Raw genomic sequence first — 24986 nt, 5'->3', positions numbered from 1 at the left:
AGGACAGGCAGCATCTTTGGAAATGAATAGTCGATGTTTCGGGCTGAGACCCATTTTCAGGACTCACATGGGGAACTTCTCAAGAGGGTGGTGTGAGTCTCCAACGGAATGGTGGACGACACTAAGACTGGGGGCATAAAGGACATTGAGAAAGGCTATCAAAGCTTGCAGCAGGATCTGGAATGGCTGGAAAAATGTGCTGAAAAATGGCAGATGAACTTAATGTAGACAAGTGTGAGGTGTTGCATTTTTATAGGACACAGAGGAGTGCGGTAGAACAAAGGGATCTGGGAATACAGGTCCATAATTCCTTGAAATTGGTGTCACAGGTCGTAAAGAAAGCTTTTGGCATATTGACCTTCATAAATCAAAGTATTGAGTGCAGGAGTTGGGATGTTATGTTGAAGTTGTATAAGATGTTGGTGAGGCCTAATTTGGAGTTTTGCTCACCTACCTACAGGAAAGATATCATTAAAATTGAAAGAGTACAATTTACAAGGACGTTACCAGGACTTGGGGACCTGAGTTATAGGGAACGGTTGAATAAATTATGATTTTATTCCCGAGAGTGTAAGAGAATGAGGGGAAGTTCGATGGAAGTACACAAAGTTATGAGGGGTATCGATATGGTAAGTGCAAGAAGGCTTTTCCACTGAGGTTGGGAGCGACTAGGACTAGAGGTCATAGGTCATGTGTGAAAGTTGAAATGTTTAAGGGTAAGAATAGGGGGAACTTCTTCACTGAGAGGGTTGTGTGAGTGTGAAATGAGGGGCCAGTGGAATTGATGGATGTGGGTATGATTTAAGCATTTAGAGAAGTTTGGATAGGTACATGGATGGGAGTGTTATGGGGAGAGGATATGGTCCAGGTGCAGGTGGGACTAACAGTTCAGTATGGAGTAGATAGGCCAAAAGGCCTGATTCTATGCTGTAGTGCTCTATGACTAACATTTCGGCATGCACCAGATGGGTCGAGGCGGACTAGCTGCAGTGTTCTATGACTCAAAATTGCCTCTGTGTTTCCTGGGATGTGGAATAGTTTGACACAGAAAGCGACCATATTTTATATTTCCTCTTGTGGAAACACCTCGTCGGTCCCGTTTGCTCTGCAGACTTTCGTAACATGCTTCAGCGGCCACTTTATCAGGTACACCTGCACACCTGCTAGTTAATGAAAATATATAATCAGCCAGTCATGTGGCAGCAACTCAATGCATAAAAGCACGCAGGCTTGGTCAAGAAGTTCAGTTGTTGTTCAGACCAAACATCAGCATAGGGAAGAAATGTGATCTAAGTGATTTTGACCATGGAATGATTGTTGGTGTCAGATGGGGTAGTTGAGTATCTCAGAAACTACTGATCTCCTAGGGTTTTCATGCACAACTTCCTCTAGAGTTTACAGAGAATGGCACAAAAACTAAAAAACATTCAGTGAGCAGTAGTTCTGTAGACAAAAATGCCTTGTTAATGAGTGAGGTCAGACTGGTTCAAGTTGACAGGAAGGTGACAGCAACTCAGGTAACCACGTGTTACAACAGTGATGTGCAGAAGAGCATCTCTGAACACACAACACGTCAAACCTCGAAGTGGACGGGCTACAGCAGCAGGAGACCACGAGGTACAGGAGGAATCTAATAAAGTAGCCCTGAGTGTATGTTCTCTGTCAAGCATTGTGGGACGTCTCAAGGGTGTAAGTATCAGGACAGAAATGCAAGTCTTTGCTCCATTCTTCCATGGTAAACACTGTTGACTCGTTTCATTTCTGCCTGTGCAGTGCCATCTCTAGTCACACACCGCAGAGCTCAGGCTGAACACACTAGGTACACAGCCGTCACATTCAGCGGCTGCTTTACTCAGGCTCTCCAGGTGAGCAGCTGAGTCAGGCTAAGTAGACATTACTTATTGTTGGCGTGGCAGCAGAAAGATCTTTGTTGGGTTGCAGGGGTTGGCTTGGCACCAATGTTTGTGTTTGGCGGCAGTTGAGAAATTCCCTAGTGCGTGATTGTTTTGGACCTCAGCAGCTTTCATTGAATCATAGAAAAGTACAGCACCAAGACAGGCCCTTCAGCCCATCTTGTCCATGCCAGACCATTTAAACTGTCTACTCCCATTGACCTGCACCACGACCATATCCAAACTTCCCTTAAGTGTTGAAATCAAAACTGCATGTACCACTTCCACTGACAGCTCATTCCACATTCCCATGACTCTTTGAGTGAAGAAGTTTCCTCTCATGTTCCCCTTGAACTTCTCACCTTTCACCCTTTGGTTGTAGTCCCAGCCAACCTCAGTGGAAAAGAGCCTGCTGACTTAAACCTTACCTATACCCCCCATAAATTTAAATAACTTTATCAAATCTCCTCTCAGTCCCTTGTCCTAAAAGGTGAATTAGGTTTTCTGCTTCCTAGGGACACTGCCTGTTCTGATGGTGGATTGCACCATCAAATCACCCTCAACACTGTGTTTCAGAGGACATTATGTGCATTGTTCGCATGGCTGCTTCAAATTGCCTTTCTCTCGTTACCTGGCGGAGGAAAGGTAGAGATCAGCGCATCTGAGAAATCTTCAGCGGCGTGTCGCAGACACCTCCGATTTGATGAGGAACTGTCCAGACCTTCAAGTGTCTAAACTTAGCCCGCTCTGTCACGGGCACTAGCCTCCGCGTCATCGAGAACACCGCGGAAAGGGGATGCCTCAAGAAAGCAATAACCATTATTAAGGACCCCCAGCATGCAGGACATGCCATCTCCCCACTACTCCCATCAGGCAGGAAGGACAGGAGCCTGAAAACACACATCCAACTTCTTCCCCTCTACCATCAGATTTCTGAACAGACAATCAACCTTTGAACACTACCTCACTATTTTTGCTCCTTCTTTGCATTACTTATTTAATTATTTTAAAAAAGACATATCTTATTGTAATTTATAGTATATTTTATGTATTGCACTGAAATACTGCCGCAAAACAACAAATTTCACAACTTATGTCAGTAATACTGCATTTATCCTGGTTCTGATCACTGGTACTGTAACGTGATCGTACTAATTGCTGCACTACTATACTGCACCGTTATTCTGTATCTAATTCAATTACTTTTAGAGGTTTATTAGCGTACTTATGATATTTTCATAACACTCAGTACAGTGTTTAGAACATGTTGATCAAACTAAAAAAAATTGGCATCTGTATCTAGAATACACTGCAGCCCCTGTGACAGTCAGCAGTCCCAGATACACCCAGAAGAGCTGCGGACACTGTGTACACCCTCTCCAGGGATACTCGGGTGCTCTGTGTGAGTGAGACGTAGGGAAGGGGGTAGTGGGCTTTATCTAACCTGTGCTTCTCCTGGTCTGTCTCCGAGGCCTGCCCCAGGGTTGGAGGATTGTCCCTGTGGGTGGGTGGGTAGTAGGGAGGACTGGGGCTGATTTTACAGTAGATCTGTTGCTCATTGCGTTCTGTGCTCCTCTGCTGAGCATTGTGGGCATGTTATGTTGGTACCAGAACGTGTGGTAACACTTGTGGGCTGTCCCTGCTCACCCTTACGTAGTGCTGACAACACACTTCTCTGAATGTTTCCATGTACGTGTGATAAATCATTGAATCTGAATCTAGACATGTGCGGGAGATTCATTCTGTGTCCGATCTGTGCTGTCCCTGTCCTGGGAGTGTGAGAGTGTGGGGGGAGATTTATTCTGTGTCTGATCTGTGCTGCCCCTGTCCTGGGAGTGTGTGTGTGGGGGGAGATTCATTCTGTGTCTGATCTGTGCTTTCCTGTCCTGGGAGTGTGTGAGTGTGCGGGGAGATTCATTCTGTGTCCGATCTGTGCTGTCCCTGTTCTGGGTGTGTGTGAGTGTGGGGGGAGATTCATTCTGTCTGTGTCTGATCTGTGCTGCCCCTGTCCTGGGAGTGTGAGAGTGTGGGGGGAGATTCATTCTGTGTCTGATCTGAGCTGTTCCTGTTCTGGGTGTGTGTGAGTGTGGGGGGAGATTCATTCTGTGTCCGATCTGTGCTGCCGCTGTTCTGGGTGTGTGTGAGTGTGGGGGGAGATTTATTCTGTGTCCGATCTGTGCTGCCCCTGTTCTGGGTGTATGTGAGTGTGGGGGGAGATTCATTCTCTGTCCAATCTGTGCTGCCCCTGTTCTGGGTGTGTGTGAGTGTGGGGGGAGATTTATTCTGTGTCCGATCTGTGCTGCCCCTGTCCTGGGAGTGTGTGAGTGTGGGGGGAGATTCATTCTGTGTCTGATCTGAGCTGTTCCTGTTCTGGGTGTGTGTGAGTGTGGGGGGAGGTTCATTCTGTGTCTGATCTGTGCTGTCCCTGTCCTGGGAGTGTGTGAGTGTGGGGGGAGATTCATTCTGGTCTGATCTGAGCTGTTCCTGTTCTGGGTGTGTGTGAGTGTGGGGGGAGATTCATTCTGTGTCTGATCTGTGCTGTTCCTGTTCTGGGTGTGTGTGAGTGTGGGGGGAGATTCATTCTGTGTCCGATCTATGCTATCCCTGTCCTGGGAGTGTGAGAGTGTGGGGGGAGATTCATTCTGTGTCCGATCTGTGCTGCCCCTGTTCTGGGTGTGTGTGAGTGTGGGGGGAGATTTATTCTGTGTCCGATCTGTGCTGCCCCTGTTCTGGGAGTGTGTGAGTGTGGGGGGAGATTCATTCTGTGTCTGATCTGTGCTTCCCCTGTCCTGGGAGTGTGAGAGAGTGGGGGGAGATTCATTCTGTGTCTGATCTGAGCTGTTCCTGTTCTGGGAGTGTGAGAGTGTGGGGGGAGATTCATTCTGTGTCTGATCTGTGCTGTCCCTGTCCTGGGAGTGTGAGAGTGTGGGGGGAGATTCATTCTGTGTCTGATCTGAGCTGTTCCTGTTCTGGGAGTGTGAGAGTGTGGTGGGAGATTCATTCTGTGTCTGATCTGTGCTGCCCCTGTTCTGGGTGTGTGTGAGTGTGGGGGGAGATTTATTCTGTGTCTGATCTGTGCTGCCCCTGTCCTGGGAGTGTGAGAGTGTGTGGGGAGATTCATTCTGTGTCTGATCTGAGCTGTTCCTGTTCTGGGTGTGTGTGAGTTTAGGGTGCAGAGGAGTTTTACCTGGATGTTGCCTGCATTAGAGAGCATGTCTTATGAGGACAGGTTGAGTGAGCCAGGGCTTTTTTCTTTGGAGTGAAGGAGGATGACAGGTGACTCAATAGAGGTGTACGAGATAAGAGGCATAGATCAAGTGGATAGCCAGAGACTTCTTCCCAGGGCAGAAAGGCTAGTACAAGGGAACATCATTTTAAGGTGATTGGTGGAATGTATAGGGGGGATGTCAGAGGTATGTTTTTTACACGGGGGGTGGTGAGTGTGTGAAACATGTTCCTGGGGGTGGAGATAGAAGCAGATCCATTAGGGACGTGTAAGAGATTCACTTGGATGATAGAACAATGGAGGGCTAATTGGGGGGGGTGAGAGGATTCATTTTGGAGTAGGTTAAAAGCTCAGCACACAATAGTGGGCAGAGGGGCAGGTACTTTGTAGTAATGTTCTATGTTCTATCATGGTGAGCTGAAGGGCCAGTAACATGCAGTAATTCTGTTATCTGTGAATCTCAAGCCAGAAACCAGTCTAGACAGGTTACACACCCTTGAAAGTGGCTTCCCGCACGGAGATCCTCCAACTCCAGTAACACCATACATAGGAGCAGAATCAGGCCATTCAGCCCATCGAGTCTGCTCTGTCATTCCATCATGGCTGATTCATTATCCCTCTTAACCTTATTTTCCTGCCTTCTCCCTGTATCCTTTCACACCCTGACTAATCATGAACTATCAACCTTGGCTTTAAATATACCCAATGACTTGGCCTCCACAGCCGTCCGTAGCTATGAATTCCACAGATTCTCCACCCTCTGTCTAAAGGAATTGTTCCTCATTATTATTCTAAAGGAATATCTCTCTACTCTGAGGCTGTGTCCTCTGCTCATCGACTCCCCCACGTGGAGAAACATCCGCTCCACGTCAACTCTATTTAGGCCTTCCATATGTGACGGGTTTCAGTGCGAATTTCCAGCCTCTCCCCCCACCCCCGTCCTCCACACCCCCCCCCCCATTCTTCTAAACTGGCCCTGAGCCACCAAACACTCATCATATGTTAACCATATAACAATTACAGCACAGAAACAGGCCATCTCGGCCCTTCTAGTCTGTGCCAAGCGCTTACTCTCACTTAATCCCACTGACCCACACTCAGCCCATAACCCTCCATTCCTTTCCTGTCCATATACCTATCCAATTTTTTTTTAAATGACAAAATCGAACCTGCCTCTACCGCTTCTACTAGAAGCTCATTCCACACAGCTACCACTTTCTGAGTAAAGAAGTTTCCCCTCGTGTTACCCCTAAACTTTTGCCCCTTAACTCTCAACTTGGGTTCTCTGGTTTGAATCTCCCCTAGTCTCAATGGAAAAAGCCTACCCACATCAACTCTATCTACCCCCCTCATAATTTTAAATACCTCTATCAAGTCCCCCCTCAACATTCTACGCTCCAAAGAATAAAGACCTAACTTGTTCAACCTTTCTCTGTAACTTAGGTGCTGAAACCCAGGTAACATCCTAGTAAATCCCCTCTATACTCTCTCTAATTTGTTGACATTTTTCCTGTATTTCGGTGACCAGAACTGTACACAATACTCCAAATTCAGCCTCACCAATGCCTTGTACAATTTTAACATTACATCCCAACTCCTATACTTAATGCTCTGATTTATAAAGGCCAGCATACCAAAAGCTTTCTTCACCACCCTATCCACATGAGATTCCACCTTCAGGGAACTATGCACCATTATTCCTAGATCACTCTGTTCTACTGCATTCCTCAGTGCCCTACCATTTAGCATGTATGTACTATTTTGATTATTCCTACCAAAATGTAGCACCTCACACTTCTCAGCATTAACCCCCATCTGCCATCTTTCAGCCCACTCTTCTAATTGGCCTATATCTCTCTGCAAGCTTTGAAAACCTACTTCATTATCCACAACACCACCTATCTTAGCATTATCTGCATACTAACTAATCCAATTTACCACCCCATCATCCAGGTCATTAATCTATATGACAAACAACATTGGACCCATTACAGATCCTTGAGGCACACCACTAGTCACCGGCCTCCAACCTGACAAACAGTTATCCACGACTACTATTTGGCATCTCCCATCCAGCCACTGTTGAATCCATTTTACTACTTCGATATTAAAACCTAACAATTAAACCTTCAATCTAACCTTCCATGTGGAACCTTATATGTTGTCCATATAGACAACATCTACTGCTTTACCTTCATCAACTTTCCTAGTAACCTCTTCAAAAAATTCAATAAGATTTGTCAAACATGACCTTCCATGCACAAATCCATGTTGACTGCTCCTAATCAGACACTGTCTATCCAGATAATTATATATACCAGCTCTAAGAATACTTTCCATTAATTTACCCACCACTGACATCAAACTTACAGGCCGATAATTGCTAGGTTTATTCTTAGAATCCTTTTTAAACAATGGAACCACATGAGCAATACATCAATCCTCCGGCACCATCCCCGTTTCTAATGACATTTGAAATATTTCTGTCAGAGCCCCTGCTATTTCTACACTAACTTCCCTCAAGGTCCTAAGGAATATCCTGTCAGGACCTGGAGACTTATCCACTTTTATATTCTTTAAAAGCGTCAGTACTTCCTCTTCTTTAATCATCATAGTTTCCATAACTACCCTACTTGTTTCCCTTACCTTATACAATTCAATATCCTTCTCCTTAGTGAATACCGATGAAAAGAAATTGTTCAAAATCTCCCCCATCTTCTTTGGCTCCACACATAGCTGTCCACTCTGATTCTCTAAGGGACGAATTTTATCCCTCACTATCCTTTTGCTATTAATATAACTGTAGAAACCTTTCGGATTTATTTTCACCTTACTTGCCAAAGCAACCTCATATCTTTTAGCTTTTCTAATTTCTTTCTTAAGATTCTTTATACATTCTTTATATTCCTCGAGCACCTCATTTACTCCATGCTGCCTATATTTATTGTAGATCTCTCTCTTTTTCTGAACCAAGTTTCCAATATCCCTTGAAAACCATGGATCTCTCAAACTTTTAACCTTTCTTTTCAACCTAACAGGAGCATAAAGATTCTGTACCCTCAAAATTTCACCTTTAAATGACCTCCATTTCTCTATTACATCCTTCCCATAAAACAATTTGTCCCAATCCACTCCTTCTAAATCCTTTCGCATCTCCTCAAAGTTAGCCTTTCTCCAATGAAAAATCTCAACCCTGGGTCCAGTCCTATCCTTCTCCATAATTATATTGAAACTAATGGTATTGTGATCACTGGACCCGAAGTGCTCCCCAATACCTACGTCCATCACCTGACCTATCTCATTCCCTAACAGGAGATCCAACACTGCCCCTTCTCTAGTTGGTACCTCTATGTATTGCTGCAAAAAACTATCCTGCACACATTTTACAAACTCCAAACCATCTAGCCCTTTTACAGAATGGGCTTCCCAGTCTATGTGTGGAAAATTAAAATCTCCCACAATCACAATCTTGTACCTACTACAAATCTCTGCTATCTCCTTACAAATTTGCTCCTCCAATTCTCATTTCCCCATTAGGTGGTCTATAATACATCCCTATAAGTGTTACTACACCTTTTCCATTCCTCAAATCCACCCAAATAGTCTCCCTAGACGAGCCCTCTAATCTATCCTGCCAAAGCACCGCTGTAATATTTTCTCGGACAAGCAATGCAACACCTCCCCCTCTTGCCCCTCCGATGTTAACCCTTTCATTCTTGGGATCATAGCACTGGAATTCACACTGATTTAATAGTACCAATTGATCATTTTGTGCAAAGAAAACTCTGCTTTAGTCCGTGCCATGATAAATCTTGTTACCTGCAATCTACAGAGTTTAAACTTTAACTTCTTACTTGGAATATTTGGAACTGAGTTCCAATGTCCTTAGAGCAGACAGCTGCCTGGGCCCCAGCAGTAGCACACACTGTCCGTTCCCTACCATTTTATTCAGGCACTTTCAGTGTTGCTCAACATAAAAAGGCACCAAATTATACTGACCCTGAGCCTCAGCTGTAAAAAAGGCATTTTTCTTTTCCACGCCATTAATTCAAAAGATTCAAGATTCAGGATTCAAATTTATTTCTCATCTGTTCCTCAAAACATGCATCATTTGCTTTAGCAACCGACACAAGCTAAAGGTGTGCTGGGAGCAAGTGTCACCAAATATTCCAGTGCTAACAGAGCATGCCCACAATGTCCAGATTCAGAATCAGATTAATTAATTAATTGATCTCATGTACTTTGAAACATACAGCGAATTGTTACCATTTGTGTTAACAGCCAACAAACCGGGATATGCTGGGGGCAGCCCGCAAGTGTCAACTCACAGTACAGCAACAACATAGTGTGCCCACAACAGTCAGCAGGGCAACACAGAACATAATGAGTTTCAAAACAGCAACAGCAAAACAAGCCCCACTCCTCGCTCCTACCAACCCACATATGCAGGGTTATCAGGGGCAGCAAAGGATGGTGTGTATTTGCAATGGGCTGCCTTAAATAGAGATTGAGACAAGCACATTAGCAACAATTAAAATTAAACAATAGCTTTTTTCCTTCAGGATGGGTGAGACTAGAACTAGAAGTCATGGATTAAGGGTGAAAGGTGAAATAAGTAAGGGGAATCTGAGGGCAGACTTATTCACTCAGAGGGTGGTGAGAATCTGGAATGAGCTGCCAGTGGAAGTTGTGGATGTAGGTTCAATTGTAGCATTTGAGAGAAGTTTGGGTGGAACTTGGATGGGAGAGGTATGGAAGGCTATAGTCCAAGAGCAGGTGGATGGGTCTAGACAAATAGATAGGCTAGCATGGATTAGATGGGCCAAAGGGCATGTTTTCTGTACTGTAGTGCTCTGTGACTCTATAAGTTTGCAGGGTTGTTTGCCGAGCCTGTGGGTTGGGTTGCAAATGTTTTGTCACCAGTTTTGGTGACATCATCAATGTCCTACTGAAAGTTGTTTCTGCTGAGTGCTTGTATTTATCTTGGTCTAACACATTGTTCTGATTGGTTGCTGTTAGTCTCCGCTGGGTCCCAGCCAATCAGGTCGCTGAGTAACCTAACTAACCTAACCGGTCAAGATGGCGCCTGCCACCAAGGGAAAGGCCTGCCACAATGGGCAGAGTGTGTAAACCAGGTTCTCTGCGTTTTGGATATGGACTTGGACTATAGACTATTTTTCAGTCTTATAGTTTTTTTATGTTTTGTGTTTTGATCTGATGGTTCTCATCTTTTGTGTGTGGGAGAGGGGGATTTGGGGGTTGATGATCATACTGCCATTCCCTTCTTTCTTGGTTTAATGGCTATCTGGAGAAGAAGGATTTCAGAATTGTATACTTTGATAATAAATAAACCTTTGAACCTTTGAGTGATTCCACTGGCCCATGTCCCTGGTCATCAGTCGTTGTGAGCATTGGCTCCTTGGGAGTCCACAGCTCACCCCTTGGTCCTGATCCTGCAGGCTTCATAACTTACGTCCAGTTCAAATCGCTTGTTAATAGAGTCTTCCACTGAGAACCAAGCTTCTAAGAATTCTCCTGATTTCTTGTTTGGTACTTTGACCAGGAATTTTGTATTTTCTCCAGACAAATTTGTGCCCTTCTTGGTCTTTGTGCACTGAGAGGAGTGACAGAGGATCATGTCTTCTTATGGCTGGCTGATGTTTGTGTAGTCCTGTGGATAGTATTCTCCAAGTCTGTCCTACATACTCTATAAGTACATGGATAGGAGAGTTTTAAAGGGTTATAGGCCACACATGGGCTGATGGGACTAGCTCACTGGGTAACAAAGTCAGTCTAGAAGAGATGGACTGAAGGGCCTGTTTCATGCCACGCTTTGTTTTATACAGTAGAGCTGCTCCTGATTGTTCTGATAAAATGCTGATGAAGCCCTGACTGCCTTTACCTCAGGTATTTCTACAGTAGTGGTGACAACCATCAGTTCACCCTCAAGATTTTCATAAAAGATGGAAGGTGAACAATTGCCCCATCAAGTTCATCCTCTTTGTTTCTGGTGGCTAACTGAATATCTGTATCTCCTGCAAAACCATGCTGAAAATCCTGGACTGTCTATATTGAGTACCTGATTTCAATGGACAATAAGCCCATAAGATATAGAAGCAGAATTAGGCCATTTGGCCCATCAAGTTTGCTCTGCTATTCTATCATGGCTGCTTCATTATCCCTTTCAAACCTACTTTCCTGCCTTCTCCCTGTAACCTTTGACATCTTTACTAATCAATAACCTAGTGGCATCAAATGGCTGCTTCTTCGAGCTCATCTGTGGAAACAGCTTAAATTCCTCTCTTTAATGTCTCATTTTCCCTTTTCATGGTGGTTGAAGCTCTGTCAAAGTCCGTGATCTGCAGCTGCACTCGAACTCCGGTTTTTCACAGCGGATGAGTTCCTGCTCCTGGAGCTCACCAACGGGCCATTTTTCAACATATCCAGGAGCAGCCTGGAAGACACATGCCTTTGGGATGTGCCTCTGTGTGGTCCTGTGGATGACTGATTCTGTGCCACTGTCACGTGAGAAGGAACATCAGGATTTTATAGACAATAGACAATAGACAATAGGTGCAGAAGTAGACCATTCGGCCCTTCAAGCCTGCACTGCCATTTTGAGATCATGGCTGATCAATTACTATCAATACCCAGTTCCTGCCTTATCCCCATATCCCTTGATTCCCCTATCCATAAGATACCTATCTAGCTCCTACTTGAAAGCGTCCAGAGAATTGGCCTCTACTACCTTCCGAGGCAGTGCATTCCAGACCCCCACAACTCTCTGGGAGAAGAAGTTTTTTCTTAACTCTGTCCTAAGTGACCTACCCCTTGTTCTCAAACCATGCCCTCTGGTACTGGACTCTCCCAGCATCTGGAACATATTTCCTGCCTCTACCTTGTCCAATCCCTTAATAATCTTATATGTTTCAATCAGATCCCCTCTCAAATGGAGATGGAGGTTCCCGTACTCGAGTGATCACTCCCTCTCTCTCTTTCTCTCGATGGTGGGGAGAGTTTGCTGCTGATTCTTTAGTCAGATGATCTTGAAATAAAAAGCAACATGACAGATTGTAACACCATAACAGCAACTGCTTCTTAGTCTCACCTTTTGCTCTCTATTAGTGAGAAAAGAAAAAGTGTTGGGTTAACAATGGGTTTTGTTGACTGCAGATCATGGCCTCTCTTTGGGGGCTTTGCTATTGCTTGTTTGGTGGGTGGTGGGTGCTGATGATTTCTGCTGAATGGGTGGGAGGAGGGATGAGGTTGATGCTTTGTTGCAGGTTGTGAGTGGGGAGGAGCGGGGGCTTTGGGTTAATAATGTTTTCCTGTTCATTCTTTAGGGTTCTTTCTTTTCTCGTGTATGCCTGTGAAGAGTAAGAATTTCAGATTGTATACTATATACATTCTCTGATATTAAATGGAACCATTTGAACCTATTAACCTCCACTTTAAATATACCAGTATGACGGCCTCCACAGCTACCTGTGGCAATGAAATCCACAGATTCACCACCCTCTGGATAAACAAATTCCTCCTCATCTCTGTATTCTGAGCTTGTGCCCTCTGTTACTCGATTCACCCACATTAGGAAAGATCCTTTCCACATCCATTCTAACTAGGCCTTTCAATATTTGGTATGTTTCAATGAGCTCTTCACTCATTCTTCTATACTCCAGTGAGTACTGGCCCAGAGCCATCAAATGCTCCTCCTACATTAACTCTTTCATTCACAGGGTCATTCTCATAAAGCTTTCCATTGACAGCACACCTTTTCTTCAATAATGGGTCCAAAACTGCTCACAATTCTCCAAATGCCATTCCCATTTGCCTACCAGCACAACAGATCCACAGCAGATGCCATCTCATTGGCTCTTCACTCAACTCTGGAACAACTGGACAGCAAAGATGCATACATCAGGATACACCTTATCAAATATACCTTGGCAATCAGAATCAGGTTTATTATCACCAGGAAGTGACATGAAATTTCTTAACTTAGCAGCAGCAGTTCAATGCAACACATAGTCCAGCAGGTAGAGTGAAAAAAAAAATAAAAAAACATAATAAATAAAGAGGTAAATCAATTACGTATATTGAATAGATTAGATATTGAATAGATACGTCGAGACGTGTCTAATAAAATTAAGAATGATTAGGAAAGGGAACTTAAGCTTACTTTACCTATTGAAAAATGGGAAAAAGTTCTTCAATTAGTTAACTCATCCTCTATATATTCCAAACATCCAAAAGGCTAGTGACGTTGTGGGGGTGGAACTGGACTCTCTGACGGTGGTGTCTGAAAAGAGGATGCTGTCCAAGTTGCATGCCATCTTGGACAATGTCTCCCATCCACTCCATAATGTACTGGCTAGGCACAGGAGTACATTCAGCCAGAGATTCATTCCACCGAGATGCAACACTGAGCGTCATAGGAAGTCATTCCTGCCTGTGGTCATCAAACTTTACAACTCCTCCCTCAGAGTGTCAGACACCCTGAGCCAATAGGCTGGTCCTGGACTTATTTCAACTTGGCATGATTAACTTATTATTATTTAATTATTTATGGTTTTATATTGCTACATTTCTACACTATTCTTGGTTGGTGCGACTGTAACAAAACCCAATTTCCCTCAGGATCAATAAAGTATGTCTGCCTGTCTGTCTGTCTGTAAGGTAGTGCATAGTGCCCATATGTCCACGGATAAATTAGCTCATTATTATTTCCATATATATCCTATATTTGATAGATGTCACTCTGAGACAGCCTCTCTAACTCATATGTTTCGGTCATGTCCATCTTTGAAAAATTACTGGAAAGATATCTTCGACATTATTTCAACAGTATTGAGTATTGATTTACAACCTCATCCTATTACTGCAATTTTTGGTCTATCAATGATAGAGCCAAATTATTTAACCCCTTCAGCTCATAGGATGATTGCATTTCTTACATTAATGGGTAAAAGATCTATTTTGTTGAATTGGAAAGAGATCAACCCTCTAACCACATTTCATTGGTTCTCTCAAACTATGCTATGTTTAAACTTAGAAAAAATTAGAAGCATTATATATGATCCTTCTATTAAATTTGAAAAGACTTGGAGGCCATTAATTCAACATTTTCACATGATGTTATTTGACCTTTTCCAGACCTATTTCTGTTTTTTTCTTCTTGTCCTATACATGTAGAGAGGATTGGAGTTGATGGCACTTATAGTTCTTTTTTTAGACATTATAAACAGCCCGTTTCTTTTTCTTTTTCTTCTCTTTTTTTTTAGTTTTTGGTTAGTTTTGGATAGATTAGTTTTTTTGGGAGTATATATATATTTTTTTCTTTTTTCTATTTGTTATTACATTTTTTGCTCTGTATACACCATATTTGTATTTTGTATGATTTTGGGATGCTTAATTCCCTTGTATCAATTGAGTACATATTTATTTATGTTAACTATTAACAATGTAATCCCAATAATTGTGTGGTAATATTTGCTATTTTTAATATGTTGATATTAATAAAAAAGATTGACAAGGAAAAAGATTATTAAAATGTGTAAAGACAAATACTATATATTAAAAAAGTGAGGTATTATCCAAAGCTTCAAAGTCCATTTCGGAATCGGATGGCAGAGAGGAAGAAGCTGTTCCTGAATTGCTGAGTGTGTGCCTTCAGGCTTCTGTATCTCCTACCTGATGGTAACAGTGAGAAAAATGCATGCCCTGGGTGCTGGAGGTCTTTGGTAATGGACACTGCCTTTCTGAGACACCACTATCATCCTTCAAAACTAATCAATAAGTGTTTAGACCTTGACGTCAATATCTCCTTGTGTGATTGGATCCTCGATTTCTGCACTTGCATACCTCCGGTAATTTGGTCTGTCAACAACATCTCCTCCACAATCTCCATCAGACAGGTGCACCACAAGGCTTGTCTGCTTGCTTTATACTTGTGACTATGAGGCTAAGCACAGCTGCCATCCCACATTTAAGTTTGATGATGACACCATTGTCGTTGGCCAAATCAAAGTTCAGCATATTGGAGAGAGATTGAAAATCTGGCTGAATGGTGCCACAGCAACTACTTCTCACTCAATGGCAGCAAGACCAAGAGGGCTGATAGTTGACTTCAGGAGAGGAAACCAGAGGTCCATCAGCCAGTTCCCACTGGGGGAACAGAAGTGGAGAGGGTCAGCATCATTAAATTCCTTGGCATTATCATTTCAGAAGACCTAGCACATAACTGCAATTGCAAAGAAAGCACTTTTATGAAGTTCCATGAAGATTTCACATTACATCTAAAACTTTGACAAACTTAGCTATAGATGTCTAGTGGAGAGTATATTGCCTGGCTAAATCACAGCCTGGTATGGAAATATCAATGCTCTTGAATGGAAAATCCTTCAAAAAGTAATGGATACAGCCCAGTCCATCATGGGTAAATCCCTCCCCATCATTGAGTATATCTACATGAAACATTGCTGCAAGAAAGCGGTATCCATCGTAAAGGACCCCAACCACCAAGGCCATGGTCCCTTCCCACTGCTGCCCTCAGGAATAAGATACAGGAGCCTCAGGACTCACACCACCAGGTTCAGCAGCAGTTATTACTCCTCAACCATCAGGGGATAACTTCATTCAACTTCATTTGCCCCATCACTGAACTGTTCCCATAAACAATGGACTCACTTTCAAGGACTCTTCATTTCATGTTCTCGATATTTATTACTTGTATATTTATTTATTTTTCTTTCTTTTTTGGTATTTGGACAGTTTGCTGTCTTTTGCATGCTGGTTACCTGCCCTGTTGGTGGGGTCTTCTATAGATTCTATTATGAGTATGTCCGCAAGAAAATGAATCTCCGATATGTACTTTGATAACAAATTTACATTGGACCTTGAACTTTGAAATATGGTCTGGCCAATGCCTTATAAAGCCTCAGCATCACATCCTTGCTTTTATAGTCTAGTCCTATTGATTATGCCCAATGTCTTCTGATACAGAGACAGAAATGCTGTCCACTTAGTCATAGTTGACACCTATTGAACTGATTCCTTTATAAATGTGTTTCCAGTGTCTGGGAGCAAATGAGGCAGAAACCATAAATCAATTCTGACTCCAGCAGGGATAGTTCATTGCAGTAAGACAAGTTATTGGTATTTACTGAGCCCAGATCTCAAATGAAAGCCATTACCTTGCCGAGAATCTTCCCACGTTTGCTCATGCAGATGTAATGTCCCGTCTCTTTTCCCTTGATCCTTACGTGACTGCCGAAGGTGTCCGTCTCCACCACCAGAAGAGCTGGAATGGGAAGGGGAAAAAAATTGTGGAATGAGAAGAGGAAGGATTGAGGCATGGATCCTGGTCCACTAAATCATGGATCTGTGTACCCTTATTATCCCATGGACAAGCATGCCACTAATAGCCTCTCTATTCCATTCACACTGCCAGGAAAAAGGCAATGGCAAACCAGTTCTGTAGAAAAAATTGCCAAGAACTATCATGTTCATGGGAAGACGATGAGCCCTCATGTCATATGACATGGTGCATAACGAGTGAACAAATGATTCTATTATTAATTCATTTTTTATTTATTTAGGAGATGTAGTGGCCACAGGCTCTTCCCAGCCAATAAGCCCACACTGCCCAATGAACCTACTAACCCATACATTTTTAGAATGTGGGAGGGAACCGGAGCACCTGGAGGAAACCCAGGTGGTCACAGGGAGAACGTGTAAACTCCTTACAGGCAGCAGCAGAATTGAATTCGAGGCACTGGCGGCTGAAATAGCAGTACACTAACCATTATGCTAACATGCCACCACTTGTTCTAGGTCCCCGGCAATCTTATTGAGTCTCATCTATTTTGTACCCAACCATGCAAATGAAGCCCACCTCACTAGTAAACTAATTATCTCACCAACTAACATCAAATGATCGGATTGAACTGTTCAAAAGTCTAGTTGATCAAATGACAACAATCTTCATTCCTGAGTATGTTAATTACCTCACTGTTTACTTTTAATTGTCATTTTATTTGCTATTTAAAAATCAATTGTCTCCATGTCCAGCACTGTATTTGTCAAGCTGGAATGGAGAGTGAGTTTGTAAATCTTGTCTTTGTGTATAAAAATAGCTGTTTTAAACTCGTCACCATCCTTAGTTCCTCTCTTCCTGAAATAGTAGTGACTCCCCCGTCGCTGTTTTGTTTCTGTTCTCTTTGTTCTATCAACTCTTAATAAAACAACAGCAAATTTTGTACCTCATTCCTGACTTTGATAAGAATCTCAGATTTAAACACTAGAATCCGACACAGTGAAAAGACTTTGTTTAGTGAATCCAGATAAACCATTCCGTACATTAAGTACATTAAATGAGTACAAAAGGGGAAAAAAAGCCAGAATGTAGAATATCGTGTTACAATTACAGATGTAATGTAAAGGGTACAGATAAAATGTAAAGGGTACATGAGGTGCTGTGGATAGAAAGATTTTTAGTTATTTTATTTTTATTTAGAGATACACCACAGTAACAAGCCCTTCTGGCCCAACGAGCCTGTGAAGCCGAATTACAGCCATGTGGCCAACTAACCTACAGACCCACACTCCTTTGGAATGTGGGCCGAAACTGGAGGAAACCCATGGGGAGAACGTACAAATTCCTTACAGCAGGAAATCAGGAGTTGACTTTTATTGTCTGTTCAGGAGTTTGATAACAGGAGGATGGAAGATGTCTCTGAGCCAGTTGGTATTTGTATTCTCATACTTTTGCGTCTTATGATTCAGAATCAGAATTGGGTTTACTATCTAATTCCAAGAACGGGTACTAAATACTAAAAGGCATAGGTTTAAGGTGAAAGGTGAAAGGTTTAAAAGGGACTGGAGGGGCAACCATTACACACATAGAGTGGCCGGTACATGGAACGAGCTGCCAGAAGAAGTGGTATAATAACAATGTTTAGAAGACATTTGGATAGGTACAAGGATAGGGACATTTCAGAGGTAGATGGGGCAAATGAGGGTAAATGGAACTAAATTGGTGGGCACTAACGAGTTAGCTGAAGGGCTTGCTTTCTCGCTGTATGACTCTATGATTTTACATCCAATAAGCCTAGAAAACCACTGGTACATAGAACTACCTACACAATACCAACCCTTTCCAGGAAAATTATCAGCACTTCTTTATTTAGCTTAGTCACTTTATGCTTTTAAACTGCAATTTATTTGGTTTAAGTAAATAATGAAGGAGCATGTGAACAACATCCACCTGGGATGAGCAATAAATGCATTTTTGAGGAGTTCTCTAACAAAGAGGTTTCATTTATTCGGCACCTGTCATTTGCTGAGTGGATCACAATAAACGAACTTGGTTACCCTCTTCCCTTCTCTTGTCCTCACTTGCCCCAACACTTCCCTCTGCTTTCCCCCTCCTTCCCTTTCTTCCATGGCCCACTTTTCTATGCTATCAGATTCCCTCTTCTTCAGCTCTATATCTTTTCCTCCCTGCTTCTTACTTCACTCCCCCCCCCCACTCATGCTCCCACCTTCTCCCTCTCCTTGTCTCACCTATCACCTTCCAGCCTGTTCTTCTTCCCCCGCCCACCTTCTTATTCTGGTTTCTGACACCTTCCTCCTTCCCAGTCCTGATGAAAGGTCTCGGCCCGAAAGGTCAGCTATTTATTTCCCTCCGTAGATGCCGCCTGACCTGCTGATTGTCTTCATCATTTTGTGTGCGTTCCTCAAGATTTCCAGCATCTGCAGAATCTCTTGTGTTATTTAATGTGGCAGATGGGTTTTCTGTTTTACAGTAATTGTGCCATTTTATATACAATTTATTTACTTATTGAGATACAGTGTGGAATAGACCTTTCTGGCCCTTCAAGCCTCACAGCCCAGAAATCCCCCACTCTAACTCTAGCCTAATCCCAGGACAATTTACACTGACCAATTAACCTAGCAAAATCATTGGACTTTGGGAGGAAATTGGCACACCCGGAGGGAACGCACGTAGTCATGTGGAGAACGTACAAGCTCATTATGGACAGCCGTGGTGAAATATCTATTGTTAAATTTATAATCTAATTATTTAATGTATTTATGGTTGGCATAGTGGTTCGCATAAAGATGTAAGCTCCAGGGACCCAGGTTCAATTCCCACCACTATATGTACGCAGTTTGTATGCTCCCCCCATGACCACATGGGTTTCCGCCACATTCCAAACACGTACGGGTCTGGGTTAGTAAGCTGTGGGTATGCTATGTTGGCACCAGAAGCATGCCAATGCTTGCGGGCTGCCCCCAACACATCCTCACACCATGCTGGTCATTGATGAACATGACATATTTCACTGTATGTTTTGATGCTCCGATGAACATGTGGTGAATAAAGCTACCCTTCATTAATGATCAAAGTGGCAATTGAAGGACTTTACAGAAGACCGACATTTGACTCGAAAGAGCTTTTAGCATAGAATTTATAACAATACAGCACAGGAACAGACTGTTCAGCCACCATGTCTATACCAACTGTGATGCCAAATTAAACAAACCCATCTGGTCCGGCAAGTAAAGCTTAAGTGGCAATTTAAGTGGTTCAGCACAGACTAGATGGACCAAAGGGACTGCTTCTGTGATGTACTTTTCTATGACTAATTTTTAATCTTTAATCTCATAGTTCAAAGTAAATGTATTATCAAAGTCCGTATATGTCACCATATACCCTGAGATTTATTTTCTTGTGGGTATTCAGTGTAGATACAAAGAAACACGATAGAATCAATGAAAGACCACACACAACAACGAGCAAACAACCAATGTGCAAAAGAAGACAGTGTGCGAATAAACAAACAAGTGAATAAATATAGGTAGATAGGTAGATAGAGAGATGGATAGATAGATGGATGGATAGATAGGTAGGTAGATAGATAGATAGATAGATAGAAGATGGATAGGTAAACAAACAAAGGCATACTATTGAAAATATAATCTTTATTTTCCTGAATTCTAATTCCCAATGCCTGTGTTGGGAATTGAACTTGTGTCTCTCTCTGTTGACAGTTACATTCCCTGATTCCAGTCCAACAGCATTACCACTGCTTTTTTGCATTTAATGGGTAGACTACTGGAAGGAATTCCCTTCCCTTCTTTGAAAAAGTGTAGCATGTCTTTTATAATTACCTCCACATCTCAAACCCTTCTACTCTACCAAATCATCTCCTCCGTTTATCTCTTTGATGACAGCTCAGGTTTCTTCCAGTGTGCTTTTGATATTCTGACTAACCCCCCCCCCCACTCCGCCTCCTTCTGCCCCTCTGAAATCTCCGACTTGTTTTTGTTAAACCATCAACACACCGTAAGTATATGTTATTACAAGCTAATTGCAGGAAAGGTTGAAATTGGAGACTTTTTTAGACGACAGGTTAACTGAAAGAATTAACTGGGTGGGCACTGATTATAAACCAAACTGCTTTGTAAGGGTGTTTCCAAATTATTCTCCTAAACTTGTAAAGAAAATTTTTAGCCCCAAAATGTACGTAGCAATTGTGGAGAATCAAAGCAGCATTTCTAAATCTGGACAAATAGAGTTGAAATTAGTCAGGCTAATAAATTATGTAAAAATACATTGAGAAGATAGTATGTTTTTGTCTTCAGTTCTGATTGCCTCATTATAGAAGGTACAGAGATTTACCAGGATACTGCCTGGATTAGAGAGCATGTCTTATGAGGATTGGTTGAGTGAGGTAGGGCTTTTCGCTTTGGACTGGAGGACGTGAGATGATTTGATAGATGTGAACAAGATGACTAGAGGCATAGATCAAGTAATAGATAGCCAGAGATCTTCTCAAAGAGTGAAAATGTGAAATATGAGGGAGCATAATTTTAAGGTGGTTGGAGGAAAGCCCAGGCAGAATATGCTCCATCTACTACCACCCTCTGCCTTCTGTGGGCAAGTGAACTCTATATCCACAGTTCCAAGTTTCCCTCGATCCAATGCCTCCTGACTTTTGAATGAGTCTATCGTGGGGAACCTTATAAAATGCCTTACTGGAATTCATATACACTACATCCACTACTCTACCTTCACCAAGGTGCCTTGTCACATCCTCAAACAACTCAGTCAGATTCATGAGACATGACATCCCCTCACAAAGCCATGCTGCCTGTCCCTAATCCCTAACATCAAAGTCTCTCTCACTGAAACAAGGTTTTCTTTAAGGAATTCATGAAGTTGAAAGGTCAATGTTCAAAGTAAATTTTATTAAATTTTATTTACAGTACATCACCACACAAAACCCTGAGATTCATTTTCCTGCGGCATACTCAGCAAATCTATAGAATAGTAACTATAACAGGATCAATGAAAGATCAACCAGAGTGCAGAAGACAACAAACTCTGCAAATGCAAATATAAATAAATAGCAATAAATAACAAGAACATGAGATAATGAGATAAAAAGTCCTTAAAATGAGATCATTGGTCGTGGGAACATTTCAATGAATAGCCAGTGAGTGTAGCTATCCCCCTTTATTCAACAGCCTGATGGTTGAGGGGTAGTAACTGTTCTTGAACATAGTGGTGCAACTCCTGAGGCACTTGTACCTTCTACCTGATGGCAGCAGCAAGAAGAGAGCATGACTTGGCTTGTGGGGATCTCTGATGATGGATGCTGCTTTCCTACGACAAAGTTTTATGCAGATGTGCTCAATGGTTGGGCGGGCTTTACCCGGTATGGACTGGGTAATGTCTTTAATGTATCTGCCTCAACCGCTTCCTCATTCCACATACTGACCGCCCTCTTGGTGGAACAGTTGCCCCTGAGATTCCTATTAAATCTCTCCCCTTTCACCTGATTCTCAAACATTGGAGAAAAAGACTGTGAACATTCACCCTGTCTGAGATCCTCATGACTTCTATACTAGGCTACATAAAGGCAGGATCACGTAATAGACACCCTGGTTGCCCCTCCTTTCATTATATCTATTCTGAACCAGATATTCAGGGCTGTACAAGGACACCTTTCTGAATTTGCTCCTCCACTGCCAAGATGAAGCTAAATGCAGCCTAGAGGAACAACAACACACACAAAATGCTGGAGAAACTCAGTAGGCCAGGCAGTGTCTATGGAAAAGAGTACAGTCAATGTTTTGGGCTGAGACCCTTCAGTTTAGAGGATCAACACCTTATTTTCTGCCTAGATAGTCTGCACCTTTGGGTGGAGATACATCTCTACCAAAGGAGATGTGAGGCACTCCTTCACTCCGCTAGCCTGCAGGTCACCCTTGCTTAGACACACCTCCCCTGACCAGGGTCACGTGAATCCATGGGAGCAGGTGGTGGATGGTCGTATGAGCAGCTGGTGCAGATCACAAGTCCTGGTTATGCGACCATTAATGCCAGGTAGACAATCTCTGAAGAATATTGATAAGGCTGGGGTCACCAATCTTATAAGGACGCTGCTCAGAAGAAGGCAATTACTTCTGTAGAAAAAATTGCCAAGAACAATTACAGTCATGGGAAGACAATGATTGCCCATGTCATATGACATGGTACATAGTGGTGACGAGTCACCATCTTGGTGGCATGAACATTGAATTCTCCAACTCCAGATAGCCTGCCCACTTTTTGTCTCCTTCCTCTCTCCTTGTGATCTACCCACTGTCATTAGCCAGACCCCTCCATTTGCCCATCAGCCACGTATTCCTCCCACTGAGTCCACTCGCCCCACCTCTATTTCCCTCCAACCACCCCTTGTTCCACTTACTCCATGCTCCATCTTGCTTTCCTGTAGAGTCCATCATCTTCAGGACTTTGTCACTTCCACCTCTCACCTTCTAACACCAGTCCCACTCAGTAGTGATGTGATCACCTAAGTCGAGTAAGATGTCCTCCTAAGGGGGTGTCTATTGGTGGCTGTAAAGGCCGATCTGGGGTCCACATAATCCAGCATGTTACACTGCGTGACTTTGTTTATTGTGGGGACTGTTGCATGGGCAGTCACCACACGGTCCTTGATAGATCAGGGTCAGGATCCAGTGGTATGGAGTGTAAGACGACTAGGGACCCTTCACTGCTGCAGCCTTCATCCACCTTCACTGTGTTGTAATGTTGTAATGCTCCACCATTGAGGTCCTGTTTGGATCATTCTCCAGAACCTCCCACTTGACCTTATCACCATGCTGACCTCTGCTCAGCATCACTCTCAGAATCTCAGCAACTCGCAAGCCTCCCCACCACAGTAAGGTGACCTTCCTCAGAGACCTACCTATCACCTGCTTGCGCTTGCTCAACCCCTTCCCCCTCTTTATCTTGGGTCCCTCCCCCCCCCCATATCGCAATCGTGATGAAGGATCTCAATCCAAATCATCATTTGTCCATTTCCCTCCACAGATGCTGCCTGACCTGCTGAGTTCTTCCAGTCTTTTGTGTGTTGCTCTCTATCTGTATTTGCAGGTTTTCGTGCCCCCTATTTTGAATAAGCCTTATTTCTGAGCTGCCAAATACATCAACCCAAAGGGCAGCTTGATAGCATGGAGGGGGCAACACAGTAAGATTGGGGTTCAATTCCCACTGCTGTCTGTAAGGAGTTTGTACATTCTCCCATTTCATGCAGTGCTCCAGTTTCCTCCCACATTCCAAAGGCGTACGGTTAGGGTTTGTGAGTTGTGCACTTGCTGTGTGGTGACACTTGCCAGCAGCCCCAAGCACAATCTTTGCTGATTTGATGTGACAGAAAACGATGCACTTCACTGTAGGTTTCGACGTTTGTGTGACAAAGAAAGCTCATCGTTAGCCCTATTCGCCCTCTCACTTCCTTCGGATGGCCCTGTAACCCTCCCTTCTCAAGACTATGGAGCTGTGGAATTTTCTCATTGCAGTGGCCCAAGCTCCAGTGTTTGGCTTGGAAGACCCTAAGCTTGAAGTGACCTCTTAGCCGCCGTGCCCAGATGAGAAATCACAGTGTCCTCCACAAGCGCCTGTGGTCAAGTTGGTTACGTACTAGTTTCTGTACCGAGTTCTCACTAGCTAAACAGCACGGTTAACTGCTGAAGCGGTATGCATGCCTCTCACACAGTAAACGGCCAAGTACTGGCTGCTCTGCACTTACACTGCACACAGCTGTCACAGGGAGCCTGGCAATGGTCAGCATTCGGGGTCTCGTAACTCAAAGGTTCAACGTTCAAAGTAAATTTATTATGCCACCACATACTACCCTGAGATTGATTTTCTTGAAGGCATTCACAGTAACTATGATAGAATCAATGATAAACAGCACCACGACACAGAAGGACAACCAATGTGCAAAATACAGCCATCTGTGCAAGATGCAGAAAAAGAAAAATATATAATAAATAAATATATAATATGATAATAAATATTGATAACATGAGTGATAGAGTCCTTCAAAGTGGGTCCATAGGTTTTGGGATGAGGTTATTTAACCTGGAGGAGCACTGCACTCTAAAAGCCATGCTGTTTTAACCCTTCGCTCCCTCATAGCTCTCCATTGTTCTGTCATCCATGTGCCTTTGGAAGAATCTCTTAAATGACTCTAATGTATGTGCCTCTACCACCACCCTTGGCAGGCAGGGTGTTCCATGTACCCAGCACTCTTTGTGTTAAAAACCTACCTCTGATATTATCCTTATAGGTTTTGCCAATCTCTTTACAGCTTCAAGTTCCTGAGTGTCAAGGATCTAACCTGGACTTAACATATCAATGCCGCCACAAAGGAGGCATGACAGCAGCTATATTTTATTAGGAGTTTGAAGCGAAGGATACTCGTCATGAATTTCTACAAACGTACCATGGAGAGCTTTCTAACTGGCTGCATCACCGCCTGGTATGTCTGTGGGGGGGGGTGGGGGGTGTG

General features: G+C 43.1%; 1 protein-coding gene across 1 annotated transcript in view; it reads right to left on the bottom strand.

The window, feature by feature from the left end:
- The window catches only part of fgf24 (fibroblast growth factor 24), a 158089-nt gene that overhangs the window by 7976 nt on the left and 125127 nt on the right, over positions 1-24986 (bottom strand). The window contains exon 4 of the mRNA XM_059963491.1: positions 16311-16417. Coding sequence (XP_059819474.1) covers positions 16311-16417 — 107 coding nt within the window. The remainder of the gene's footprint in view (positions 1-16310; positions 16418-24986) is intronic.

Source organism: Hypanus sabinus, chromosome 3 (assembly GCF_030144855.1).
Source record: "Hypanus sabinus isolate sHypSab1 chromosome 3, sHypSab1.hap1, whole genome shotgun sequence".
NCBI lineage: Eukaryota > Metazoa > Chordata > Chondrichthyes > Myliobatiformes > Dasyatidae > Hypanus > Hypanus sabinus.
Note: the sequence above shows the minus strand (reverse complement) of the source record. Positions and strands in the feature narration are given on the sequence as shown.